The following is a 13,986-nucleotide window of genomic DNA, read 5'->3' as shown; positions in this document are numbered from 1 at the left end:
ATGGAAAATCTTCAGGCCTACTTCTTCCCTCTTAATGTTCCATTCCCTTTAATTCACAAATGACTTTCTGGATCTGTTAAAAAAAAAAAAAACGGGGGGCCTTTTTGAAGTGAGCCAACAGGGTGGCATTCCTGACAAAACTCTATATTCAGATGTCGGCTGACAAATCGGTTTGGGTTTTATCATTCTTCGCTCCTCCGGACAAGATATACTACCCAACATGAACCTATCACACAGACTGTGTTGCTGTTTGCCAACTGAGGTGCTAAGATAAATGCCCCATTTCTGTGCCTTAAAGGGCCCTCTCAGGGCGAGTTTGAGGGACATTTTCACAGTCACAGCTCTGACTGCCTAGGTCTGTACCAGTCTCCAGCTTCAGGCAGAAGCACATGAAGTGCCCCAGTCTGAGAACTGCCTCTGCCATTTTTAGCTTGGAAGAGGAGGACAAACAGTCCTTTGCCTTCTCAGGGCCCGTCCCCTCAGGCGAGGTCAGCCAGTGGGGGGCTTACCACCCACAAACTCTGTAACCAGATACCCACAAGGAGAGGGTGCGTCAGGAACCTCAGGCATGCCCTAACAGAAGAGGAAGAAGGAAATGGGGGGGTGAGGGGATGGTAAACTAAAGAAGGAAGAAAACCATGCCACTGGGAAAAGAGCAGGGTAGAGAAGGGCTTTGCTGGCCCTCACAATGATTGGCAAGGACAAGCCAAAGGAGGCTGTGGGTCACTGTCCACAGTGGTTTGCCCTGTGGGCCAGACTGCCCTACGAGAAGTCGCAGATTTGTTGCAAAATGTCTGACGGCACACATACACCAAGCATGGCGAATAAACAGAAAAGTCTTATTCTGCTGTTTTCCAATACACCTAGATCTGGTGTGGATAAGGAAATACTTCTCATTTGTAAATGTGTGAGTAATGACTTCTGTCATTGTGTATTGCTTTTCTAATCACTGGACAACTAAAGTACAATTACAGGAGTCTGAAGTTTTTCATGTTCAAGGGTGGGTTTGGTTTTGAAAGGTGTAAAGCACCTTCAAGTACGAGTTTGTGTGTGCATGTGTGTGTCTGTGTACGTGTGTGTGTCTGGGTGTGTATTTAGGTCCTAAACGTCCACTAATATAGGACTGAAAAAATGAGTATGGTATAGCACAGGGGTCAGCAAACTTGCCCATGACCTGTCTTTGTAAATAGTCTTACAGAACACAGCCTTTCAACCTGTTTGCATATTGGGACAAAGGCTGTATGGCTCAGAAAGCGGAAAATATTTACTACTTCTTGCCCCCATTAATATTTGCGGACCCCTGGTATAGCACATCCTGAATCACACTGTAGCTATTTCTTTTTTTTTTTTTTTTAAGTTTATTTATTTTGAGAGACACAGAGCATGCAGGCGCACACAAGTAAACAGGGAAGGGGCAGAGAGAGAGAGAGAGAGAGAGAGAGAGAGAGAGAGAGAGAGAGAGAGAGAGAGAGAAAATATCACAAGCAGGCTCCACACTGTCAGCCCAGAGTCCAACACACAGCTCGATCCCATGAACCATGAGATCATGACCTGAGCTGAAATCCGGTCAGAAACCACCCAGGTGCCCCCACTACAGCATTTAAAGATCAAGTCAACACCAACCGCATATATGAACAGGGAAAGACGTCCAGACATTGTCTCCTAAGGTGAGTGGGCCCCGTTTGCTTGTTGGGGTTGCAGGAATTCTGGTGCTGGGGAAGAATAAAACCTGGGAGAGAAAACCGAACTCTGGGCACCAACGTCTCATGGGCACCAACAGCCCCCAGACTGTCTGGCCCCAGTCTGGCCCCAACCTTGGAGAAGCCTGGTGGTCCCTCCCCGGGTCCAGCCCCGGCATGATTTCTCCACGGTCCCTTGAGGCCAAGGGCTGTTGAGAACTGTGGAGGGAACATCCCCTCCTCCCTCCCTGATTCTGAAAAGGACACACAGGAAAAGAATAGGGATGGGAGTTCACATATGACCATGGCTTTAGGGCAGTTTGTCCACACTGAGCCCCAGAACCAAGCAGACCTCCCCACGGAAGTAGAGCTGCACTGGATGGTCCAGGGCCTCCAAGTGGCGCGTCGGTGCCCACCGACATGGGGCAACAGGCCCAGATGCATGAGCTCCACCCCTACAGCAGGATAGCACGGTGAATCCCGGACACCAACACACCCACGCAGTGGACCCTGATCCCCCCGACAGCAGGGCGAGTGGGCGTTTTCGCTGCAGCACACGCCAGGTGTGCAATCGTAGGCAAGTTATGACATCGGGTAACTGTGAGGCTAAAACACCGCATACCAAGGCCTGAACCCAGCACCTCGCGTCCAGCAATGAATGCTAATATTTAATAAATGTTATTGTCTTATGTTCCAATGGCAGGCGGTTTTTATAATAAGCACGTATTTGCTCCTGGGACAGATAACAGAACACCTGCTCCGACTCCCTCCCAGTGATCCTGACTGCTGACTGACAGGCATGAAACTGCTATGAAAAGTGTAAATCCTGAGCCAAACTCTGAGCACTGAAAAGTACTAATTGGTACACACTTTATATACAAACCATATTCAGAGGAAAGTCAATAGACTAAAATGCTTTTATTATTTTTTAAATTAATTAGTTTATTACCAAATTGGTTTCCATATAACACCCAGTGCTCTTCCCCACAAGTGCCCTCCTCCATGACCATCACCCCCTTCCCCTTCCCCCCTCCCTCTTCAGCCCTCAGTTTTAAAATACTTTTATTATTAAAAAAATAAAGAGAGAGAGAGAGAGAGAGGGAGTGAGGGAGGGAGGGAGGGAGGGAGGAAGGAAGGAAAGAAAAGGAAAAAGATGTAAAGACTCTTAATTTAAAACAGCCAATTGAGCACAAAAATTCATCTCCTGTTCCTCCCAAACCCCCATGAAAATGACAGAAAAGCAGCAGAATAAAAGAGTTAAACACCCACCACAAAGAGAATGGAAAAGGGACATGTCTGACAAGAGATTTAAACACACTCGGGAAACCGCAGAGGGAGGTCTGCCGAGGCGGGCCCTACGCTCTCCTGTATTTGATGACTGAACTTCCATTCAGTCAAACTCACAGGTGGGCAGTGCCCGACTGTCCCTCCGACGGCCACTTCCCTGGCTCCTGGCGAACAAGGCCAAGAAGGGGCGAGGCAGCATCACCTGGGCCCCTGCCCAGCACGGGTTCCAGCCCCTGGCCCTTCTGCACAAGGGGTCCACAATCTCCTTTTCAATCGGAAATCAGAAGGAAAAATGTGAAGTGATGTGCTTGAGCTGAGTGCAGCTGGGGGCCAAGGCCCACCCACCCACGGCCAGCACATCTCCACACCAATGGCATCAGAGCAGAATGAAAGCATGACTTCTGGTCCTTTTACAGCTGCTGAGTCAGCGGGGAAGGAGGCGGCCCGGGGAAGGCCACACACAGAGCCCGCCCCTCAGGCCTCTCTCCCCTCACAGAGCAGTGCTTTCCTCCTGCTTCTGCCTGCAGGCCTGGAGTCTGTTCTGAGAATGTTTCTGGGGGTCCTGTGAGGACGACGGTCCGTCATCACTTCCACTCCAGTATCCACAGGGCCTGCCCTGCCCCCTGCAGGTGCCCTCAGGGCCTGCCCCGCCACCAAAGAAAAGCAGGAGCAGGGTAAGTACATAATTGTTTAACAGGAACCACTCACTGACTGCAAATGAGTCTGTACAAAATAAAACTGGTTAAAAAGTCACACCCACCACAGGAGGTGATCACATGCTTTAGGTGAAGTCACCTAAAAGGTGCCTGCAAACTGCTTAGAATCTCAGCAGAGGCCTGCAGGATCTTTAGCTCTTCTGTCCACAGTGTTTCTACCAAAGTTAGCTGGTTTATCAAAGCCACGTCTTCACCTTTCATGTGAGAAATCTGGAAGGTATTTTAAGATTATTGTTTTCTTGTAGTAAAACATACATAAACATAAAACTGACCATTCTGACCACTTTCCAGTGTGCAGTTCAACGGCATGAAGTGCGCTCACAACGTTACGTAAGCACTGCCACCATCCACCCCAGAGCTTTTCCATCACCTCTAACGGAAATGCTGTGCCCTCTTAACACTAACCGCCCAGCTCCCCTTCCCCCAGCCCCTGGGCACCTGCCTCTACTTTCTGTCTCTATGACTTTGCCCATTCTAGATAACTCATATAAGTGGAATCGCACAATATTTGTCTTTTTGTTTATTTCACCTAGCATAATGTCTTGAAGGTTCATTAAAATTATTTTTCAATCCCAGTAATGTTTTCATTAAAATGAGCTAATTTCTTGGGGCATCTGGGTGGCTCAGTCAGTTGAGCGCCTGACTTCGGCTCAGGTCATGATCTTGAGGTTCGTGGGTTCAAGCTCCCCGTCAGGCTCTGTGCTGACAGCTCAGAGCCTAGGGCCTGTTTCAGATTCTGTGTCTCCCTCTCTCTCTGACCCTCCCCTGCCCACACTGTCTCTGTCTCTCCAAAATAAATAAAAAACATTAAAAAAAAAAAGCTGATTTCTCATTTAATTAAAACATTTACTAAATAAAAATATTTTTAAAAAAAGAGTACTTGAAAATTCATCCAATAATTTTACCTAAAGGTATAAACACAATTGCTAACAATCAAAAAGACCCCAGAAATTACATCAGTGTCCATCTGTTTAAACATCAAATGACACCCTAATAAGGTGTAACAAGTATAAAACAGATAAACTTCTTAATCAAAACCCTTCTTTAGCAGAAGAATATGACATTCTAGAAGCATACCTTTTCAAGCATAGCATTGGTCTCCTCTGTGAAATAATGGCATATTTTCTGGGCCATGTCCAAACTTGTCTTCTCATTTGTATCTGAAATTACTTCCCCCAGAAGTATTCTTTTCCAGCACATACTAGAACCAAATTGTTCAGTAAGAGAATGTCAGCAGGCTCTCGCAAAGCTAAGAAAGCCTTTACACTTCAACACAACACATAAACTCTCCTCCTGTTTTTCTAGAAGCATAATGAAGCTCACTGCATCAGCAGCCTCCCTGAGCCTGAAGCAGACAAAGCACAGGAGCAAAGAGCAGGAACGAGTGAGAACAGAATCAAGGGGACTGCCACTCCTCGCAGGCAGGGACTGGACTGTCATCGCGATCCTGGCAGGCAGGGACTGGACTGTATGGTCACCGCGATCCTGTGTCTGACACGTAAACTAACTGGAGTCACGTCCACCAGCCATGGGAATAGAGCAGAAGACAGAGCAGGAAGGTGAGTCCCAGCCAAAAGGACTGAGGACAAAAGCGGGAGAGTATTCCTTCTCTTCAAGTGACAGTCTTTCCTAAACGATGGCAAACTGGACAGAACATGTTTCACAAAGTAAAATGCTCTCAAGATGGAAGGAGGAATCTACAATGAAGCCTTTCTGTACACAGAGGTCATTCCCATTTTATAGGAAATGGGGTTCAGGGGGCAAATGGGGCCAACCGTCTGCAGGCAGAGGAATCTAAGTGTTTCAGGGTAAGCAAGAGGGAGTCACTGCAAGAGGCTGAGCCAAATCACATGCTAGAAAGCGGCACTAGGCAGAGAGGAAGAGACTCTGGATGCAGAGAATCTGCAGTGGAATGGCTTAGGAAGGGAAAAGTAAGGTGTCCCATCAGAGTGGAAGTATACGGAAGTCACTTGGAAATTCAGAACAACTGGCAACCCACACAGGGAATAAAGTCTTAAAGGTCTTCAGCTTTAGAGATAACAACTGAAATCTCAGAAGCGGCTAAGTTCTCAAGGAAGGTAGGAAGGATGGATGAATAGAAGGAAGGAAGGATGGACTGATGGATGGAAGGAAGGGAGGGAGGAAAGGAGGGAGGGAGGGAGGAAGGAAATCACTCTATGCCAGGCACAGTGTTTCATATAAAACAATCATCTAATTTAATCACCACAATTACCCAGCAAAGAAAGATTATCCCCATGTTAGACACAAAGAAACTGAGAACTGGGAAAGGTGAAGAACCCACCCGAAGTGACAAGCTGAGGAGAGGCAGCAACAGCATGCAAACACCCCGCTGGCAGAATCCCTGCCTCGGGTTTTTTCCGCCACGGCACTCCAGGCCGCCACACCACGCCGCCACGCCACAGCACCACTCCAGACCGTTAGGAATAACTCAAAGGGTGGCCTCTGGGAAAGAACTGGTTGTTTTATTTAATTTGAGGCATGTGCCTAAGAAGGACTCATACCTTTTTCCAAGAAGGACTTAAAGATGCTTAACGTGAGCACACATGAGATGAAACAGAAGGTGAGATGAACGGACAGGAAAACAAGACAAAGGAAGGTTAAGGGAAGAAGAAGACACAACCAGGATACAAAGCAGGCCTTAAAACCCTACACATTTCAACGAACCGCAGATTTGCCTCTGAGTTTTCTAGCAAACAGTAAAGAGAAAGAAACGTTATCAAACACAGAATCCACAATGACTGTAAGATAAAAACAGCCCATCTGCTGAGAACAAACAACTCTTTCTGCTGCTGAGACGGGGGAGTAATTTTTCTCCGAGTCCGTACAGAGAAGAGGTAAGCCACATCTTCACAGGCGCCACTGACTGAGCACCAACTGCTTCGAGGCACGATGCTAAGGGTTATTTCTACACATCAGCTCATTTAGTCCTCCCACCATCTTCAGCAAGTCCTCTCTTCAGGTGGCTTCTGTCACCGGAGCTTCTGCTGAGCAGTGGACGGGGCTGAAGGAGCTCCCCGCACCGGGCAGCACACAGCCCTTTCCATGCCGGCGGAGACACCGGCTGCCTCAAGGTAGCGTCAAGGAGCCTAACCAGGACGTGTGTCTACACCGGGGGCCCATCTACCTGCCTCCCCCATGGAAATACCCAGGCCTCTCCTTTAGCACAGGTCTGGGTCTGCTCCCAGGGCGGGCACAGCTCCCTAAGAAGCCATCTGTCCCCAGAGAAAAACTCCCTACTCAAGTCTTCCCCCTAAACAGCACTGATGCATTTTTTAAAATATTTACTCTAAACAATCAGCTGCCGGTCACCAGAGGAAAATGCGCGAGGAAAAGATCTGAGGGCCATGTACTCTGGTTATGACTCTAAAACCAGAATTCCAGAAATGGCGAAACGCTCACCCCACGGGCAAGCTGCACTGAGAACAAGCCACCCAGAACACAATGGCTTTCCCTTCTCCTCCCAGGCTCGGTGTTTGCAGGCAAGCCAAGAGAAGCCCCCAGCTCATGTCCGGGTTGTAAGCACTGCTCATGCCCGACACACAGGAAACTTACAATTCTTCAGCTGCCAGACACAACAACTTAAGTGCCGTGAGTAACCTCCAAGACGGTCCATCCCATCCAAATGTCAAATTTCTAAAGCAGAAGAACAAAAAGCAACACACCTGTCACTTCAGGACTTAATGTCACCACAGCAAATGGCTGAAGAGCCAAACAGTTCCTGAAGGGGCTGAACATTATGTAACCCGGCATCTTGGTCACAACAGTAAAAGTGAAAACTAAGTCTGCAAATACGTAAGAATAAAGCCAGAGTAAAACAAAACAAAAACAAAAAACAAATCAACAAAAATAAACACTAAACTCTTTCTTTAAAAAAAAAAAAAAAAAAAGGTAAAAAACTATCTCCCAATTGATTTGGTAAGGAGCTGAGCCTGGGGGAGGAAGCCAGAGCAAGAGGGCGTGTGCCACAAGCCCCAGGAGATGAAGATGAAAATGGGCATCACCCCGGGCACCAGACACATGGCAGCCACTGCAGCCAGACTGCTCTCACACCGCTGCTGGATCGTTTCAAACGTGCTTCGTTTACAGAAGAAAATCTGAAAGGGAGAGCCTCAAACCCTATGTATCCCACTTGGCATGGAACCACCTAGGCGCCCCCCTCCCGCCCTGCGGCCCTGCCCCGTAAGCGCCAGGGGCACGCTGTGGGGTGACTGAGGGCCCACGAGGCCTGCAGCGGCTGCCCCTGACCCTGTGCTGGAGACACACCAGGCTCCCAACCACTATAACCAGGGCTGTCTCTTGGTTCCGTCATTTAATACTTCAAGCTTGTCCCTGATATCCCCAAACAATCTTCTTGAAAAGACCCTTACCCTCCTTGTGCGCCCACATCCAGCACGGTTTGGCACACAGAGTAAACGCTCAGTAAATACCTGCCTGCCCACTGGGACGCGTCAGGACGTATCTCAGACCTCAGAAACCCGACCCTCCACTTCCTCACCGAAGTGTCCTGAAGGAATAATTTTAAGAGACACTTACTCTATAAAGTCATGATCCTTCAAAATGGAAATCTTCTTGTTCATCTGTTTATCTATTGATGGAAGATATTTAACAAGTATATCTATAGAAAATAAGAAGATCAGAATGAAGTTGAGGGTGCCGTTCGACAGAAATGTGCACTTTCTAAAGTTACTCTCCCTTCCCCCAGCACTGAAGATGTGTGGGGATGGTTTTTCCTAATTCACACTGAAAAGCTCCAACGGAGTACACGTCAGTGAATCTTTCTTTGGCCCCTGAAAAGCTACAAGAATTCCAGGGCAAGGGACCAAACATTCACAGTCTCAACGCATGCTCCCACCGAGCCAATGCACCCACAAAACCAGGCCATTAGCACAGTGGCAAGATGCTGGGAAGTTACACCAACCAGAAATGCAGGAGCTGCACACACATGGGGAGTTTGGAACATAAAGGTTTCAAAAGCCAAAATTCAAAATTATGTATCTGTGATTATGATCATAAGCAATAACATACAAAAGTTAAAGCTTTGGGGATAACAGGGTAAAACCTGATTTTTCTATTTTTTTAATTTCTCTTTTGGAGTGCCTGGGTAGCTCGGTTGGTTAGGTGTCAGACTTCGGCTCAGGTCATGATCTCACGGTCTGTGAGTTCAAGCCCTGCGTTGGGCTCTGTGCTGACAGCTCAGAACCTGGAGCCTGCTTCGGATTCTGTGTCTCCCTCTCTTTCTGTCCCTCCCCAACTCACACTCTGCCTCTCTCTCTCTGTCTCAAAAATAAACATTAAAATTTTTTTAATTTCCTTTTTATATTTTTATGCTTTTATTTTTTTAATGTAAAAATAACTAAAATGTAAACTTTGTTTGAAACTGTTAGACAAATCAGGATTTCATGGTCATTAGTATTAAAGCTATTCTGATAACAGAATCTCAAAGCTAGTTTTCTAAGAGACTCAGCAAGGTCCAGTTTTTGCTTTTTTATTTCTATTTTGAGAAACATTATTATTATTCTCCCTATAGGATGGAGTAGTTTCACCTTGAATAAAAGTTTCTACTTCCATCAGCTTTCATTAAAACTACCCCAAATTATGCATTCAGTAAACTTCTGGCCATATTTCTTCATTGCCTAGAAAACTATTTCTCTGATGGGTCAAGAGAAGGGAAGAAATCGATTTTCTATGTACTGTTACTAATACTACATTTGGAATTTCCACAGCATAAATACAATAGCTCAATTATTTCTTTTAAGTAGTAATACCAATGATGGCTAGTTAGTAGGCCACAGAAAATAGAAATGAAACCAATATTTCATCATGGCATTAAATCCCCCAAGGGGTGGTCATGCGTCCGACTTCGGCTCAGGCCATGATCTCACAGTTCGTGGGTTCGAGTCCTGCACGGGCTCTGTGCTGACAGCTTGGAAGCCTGAAGCCTGCTCCGGATTCTCTCTCCCTCTCTCTCTTCGCCTTCCCCGCTCGTGCTCTGTCTCTCTCTCTCTCTCTCTCTCTCAAAATTAGATAACCATTAAAAAAAATTTTTTTTAATTTAAATCCCCCAAAACAAAGACTGTAAAAGATTTATCCCTGTGATTACTGCAGTGCCTCACACTGTAGGTGCCTCAATAAATATTTTATGTTTTGCTCTCTAATCTATCCTCTTTTTAGTGACGTAACAATGTCTCAGTACAAAAATTTCGTTCTTCCCATCTTTTCAATATTATATTCACTTTCTTAGCAGTCTTCCTTTCCTTCTGTTCTACTGTCTGACCTAACCCAACGCAACTCTTCTCAGCTCTTCCTATCCCCAACATCAATGAAAAGCTTTCCTGTTTCACTGGCCCTACCTAAAGGAAGAGAAATGGTATACACTTTAAGGTTTTGCCATTTTTACTTAAACAAAAAAAAAAACTATATCCCAAGACAGGGAGGAAAAAAGAATTATATCTCAGTAAGAACAAAGCTGCTTCCAACCTTCTGAGACATACACACAAGCATGAGGATTGTGGACGGAAACGAATCCATAGTCCAGCAGCAGCCGCTGGTTATCATGGGGGCCGTAGCAGATGAACACTTCCTCACGCTTCCTACAGCGTGACGCTGTTCTAATTTCGTAACAGCGAGTTTCCTCATTAAATGCTGCTTCTACCTAGAAAGAAAAATTGTTCAAGTTTTTTATAAAGTGAAGCATACAACTAAAAACATTAAGTTATTGTATTAATTTAAGGCAGATGCAGCCTTCAAGCACTCATCACTGAATTTAACCACATGTCGAAAAAGCCACACCTGCACCTGTGCCTCTGGTTTGCCTCCCCATCACCCCTCCGTGAGGGAGGGGGTCTGGCCCAGGATTTTCAGGATGGGCACACACATGACACCTGACAATGGACAGGTAAGACCAACAGCTCTTTACCAGTCACATATACAGTGTGGGGAGTAAGGACACACCAGCCACACAGGGCTAACCAGGGACTACACTCAGGAACAATGTGACCAGGAGGGGCCATGGGGAGCAGGATTTGGAGTAACAAGAGGTGATCCCCTGAATCCCATGGGAAGACGTGACTGCGTGTTTGAATAATCTCAAGGGCTGGCAGGAACCTGACCTGAAGCCCATTAGGTTGAGGCCAGGTGGGGTATGCTAGTCCAGCTGATGGGGCCACCGCGGGGGGTGGGGTGCATATCCAATTGAGAGCAGGGGACTCAAGTCAAGCCTCTGGGGCCCTGTGAGGCCCAAAGACACCAAGGCAGTACATGAATTTCAGGTTTTACAATACACAGCCTTTGAGCAGCATGATACTATTTGACACAATCACATGGATTCTGTGACAATTCTGTTAGTGAACAGATGACACAGAAAAAGACAGAGAAGGCTACCCGCTCTCCACAATAAGGAGTGGGTGGAGGCACCGAGGCCTCCATACTAAAGAGTGAAGCCCCATGAGGGCAAGGACCAGCAACAGGCTGAAATTCCCAGCTTGCAGCACAACAGATCAGGGCTATGGTGTCGAGTCATGTACCAAGACCCCGCTGCAACTCTTTAGACCAAGGATCAGCAATTTTTTTTCCATAGAGGGCCCGAGGGTGAATTTCAGATTTTGCCAGAGCCCTGGGGCCCCGAGCCCACAGGATGTAGTTTTCGGTGCCCCTTCGCCTGGCTGTGAAGTCGCTGGCTTAGAGCACAAATGCACTAACAGCCTGCACCAGTGAGGAGTGACTCAGTCCCTGTGTCCAGCATCCTATTACACTGCACGCCCCGACCACTTCATGAACATCAGTCACAGAGACACCCGTCTAAACTCCACCTCCTTTGCTTCCTACTGTCAGAAACGCATCTTTCTACAAAAATAACAAGCAGACAGGCAATGAGACTGCCCCGGCCTAAGAAAGCATCGTATGGCCTCCCTGGGCTCTCCTCTCAGTGCATGTGGGCTAAGGAGATGCCATCAATCTTCCCCAGGTTGGGGTCGGAGGCTGGTGTGAGGAGAAGAGCACAGGCAAGGGCCCAGCCAGTGTACCCTGAGCAGGTCACAGGTGAGCCGACATGTGGACACCTCTGCCCTCAAAGCCAAGCACTCAACCCTAGCAAGCCTGCAAGTGTAACCATCTCTGTTATGTGCCACGGTGGGGAGAGGGCTGTGGTCGAGACCTAGGACCACCCCCAAAGCGGGTCTCTTTAATGCTTCCCAGACTCCTTTTCCCACAGACAATCATCCCATTCAGTAAGGGCTTACCGAACACCCACTACCTGCTTGGCCCTGCGCTGAGCACTGTGGTTCCAGGGCAAAACCAGGCAGAGCCTCCGTCCTTACACAGCTCAGAGAGGCAGGCAGCAAGTCAGTCAGTGATCACGGCACAGATCACTGCTGACAGCGATGCCGCCCCGTGTGACAGGGAACAGGACAGCAATCTGGACCTCAGTCCCCACACTGGCGGGAAGAAAGAGGACTCTGCACCAAAGGTGGGGGTGGGGAGCTGCTGGTTAAGGCCATCCAGGGGACACCGCACTGAGCGCTGTGGGCCTGAACATAAGAGTGTGAAAACACAGCAAAAAAGAGAAAGGGAAAATGGGCTGGGAGGAAGGACAGAAAACGGCCTGGAAGCAGGCAGGTTTACCTAACGCCGGCAACACCACTATCGTCTCAGAGTCACCGTTTCTACAAGTCGGCGTCCTCCGTGTCACACCAGAACGTGCCCCTTGCCCACCACTCACCTGCACACGCGGGCTGTGATTCAGCAGATCCAGGTACGGGGCGAGCGCACAGGTGTCTGGCTCTGCCGAGAAGCAGCGCCTCTGCCTGGGCTTCACGTACACGGCCCTGGTGTTGACCGTACACCAGGCCCACAGGAGGGCGCGGTAGCTGAAGATGCTCTCGACGGCCTCAGCAAACAGAGGCTGCAGGGAAGAGAAGAAATCTCTGGAAGAAGAAAAGAACTCTTGCACACGGGTTCTCTGCTCTTCGGCCTTTGCCTTCAAGGGTTTGGGAAAAAGATTCACCACTTCTGGCTCCAAACAAACGGGGCAGGTGTAGGCCTTTGGTAAAATCTCTAGGTACGGTTTCCAGAGAGACTGGTCTCCAGCATGCTTTTCTGAAACCAGAAAGGTACACAGAGCCAGCAGAGGGGATGGAGGAGGGTGCCACCTGTTAAAATTAACAGCCAAAATAACTTAAATTATTAAAAAGCAGATTAAAAGAATTACTTTTATTCAAAATACGGAATAGGCTAGAGACACAGATATCCTAACGGTGTTTTCTGCTCCCAGAGGGACTGCAGTCAAACTGTCATTACACTCTGAGTTTATTTAGTGCACCCGAGAGAGGGTCCTTGCCTCCTGAAACTCTCCTCTCCAGAGCGCACCCTGATGTAAGGGCTCTAAAGAAGTTACACTGATAAGCGCCAAGAACTGACTCACTAACCCAAAGTTTTAGCTTTGTTTTTAGGGATTTCTTTTTGTAACAAGCTTCGTTTCCAACCTGGTTCTCCAGTTTTAAAGCTTTTGCTCTGATTCACTTATTTCACTTGGATAAGGGATAAGGGTATCAAACTGGGTGGGGAAAAATTGGCAGAAGAATCTAGACCTGCCCCATCCAATTCAGTAACCTCGGGCTACTCAGAGCTATTTCAGTTTTAGGTTTGTTACAATAAATACAGCATTTAAAATTCAGTTCCTCAGTCATGGAGGTCACATATCAACCACTCAATAGTCATACGTGGCTAACGGCCACCATATTAAATTAGGCAGAGGAAATATTTCTATCACTGCCAAGTTCTACTACATGACACTAACCTAGACAGAAACTCAAGAAGCTCATTGTACATTTGCTAAAGTTTTAATTCCTAAATGTACCCATTCTATTTCCAATTATACCTCACAGCAGTTTAATTTGTTACCAATAAAAAGATCTCATGTTGCATGCATGTATTTAGAAAAGTTTTCATTAATCCTTCAAAGTCCAGATTCTACAATATCCTACTCAAAATTTCAGAATGATACAGAAAATGTTAATACTAAGAGTCTCCTTGCTTCTACTCAGGCCAAAAAAGATACACTTGCCCTCAGAAAAACATGTCGAGGAGATTAAAAGCCCAGGTCTCACGCTGGGTTAAGAAGCAATATAATCTTTCAATGCTCATAATTTAGAAACCCCTTCTGCTAAGGATCTCACTCACTCTGTCCTCATAAACGTCTCCTAAAACAGAGGCCCCCTATAACAGGAGCCAGAAAATAGTTCTCGGCTCCTTTTTTGGCCTCCTCTCTCCTATGTTAAACAAAACTA

The 13,986-nt window shown here is 47.1% G+C and overlaps 1 protein-coding gene across 4 annotated transcripts in view; it reads right to left on the bottom strand.

Annotated features, from left to right (window-relative positions):
- The window catches only part of SETD4 (SET domain containing 4), a 45,104-nt gene that overhangs the window by 15,286 nt on the left and 15,832 nt on the right, over nucleotides 1–13,986 (bottom strand). The window contains exons 6-12 of one of the 4 annotated variants that reach the window (XM_029938992.1): nucleotides 12,420–12,849; nucleotides 10,181–10,355; nucleotides 8,237–8,318; nucleotides 7,256–7,336; nucleotides 4,760–4,883; nucleotides 3,727–3,892; nucleotides 2,770–3,608 (exon numbers count right to left, since the gene is read on the bottom strand). In XM_029938992.1, coding sequence (XP_029794852.1) covers nucleotides 3,758–3,892; nucleotides 4,760–4,883; nucleotides 7,256–7,336; nucleotides 8,237–8,318; nucleotides 10,181–10,355; nucleotides 12,420–12,849 — 1,027 coding nt within the window. In that variant the 3' untranslated portion in view covers nucleotides 2,770–3,608; nucleotides 3,727–3,757. Of the gene's footprint in view, nucleotides 1–2,769; nucleotides 3,893–4,759; nucleotides 4,884–7,255; nucleotides 7,337–8,236; nucleotides 8,319–10,180; nucleotides 10,356–12,419; nucleotides 12,850–13,986 lie in introns of those variants that run through there. The other 3 variants (XM_029938991.1, XM_029938993.1, XM_029938994.1) reach the window with 3 other exon arrangements.

This window comes from Suricata suricatta, chromosome 5, assembly GCF_006229205.1.
Source record: "Suricata suricatta isolate VVHF042 chromosome 5, meerkat_22Aug2017_6uvM2_HiC, whole genome shotgun sequence".
Classification (NCBI taxonomy): Eukaryota; Metazoa; Chordata; class Mammalia; order Carnivora; family Herpestidae; genus Suricata; species Suricata suricatta.
Note: the sequence above shows the minus strand (reverse complement) of the source record. Positions and strands in the feature narration are given on the sequence as shown.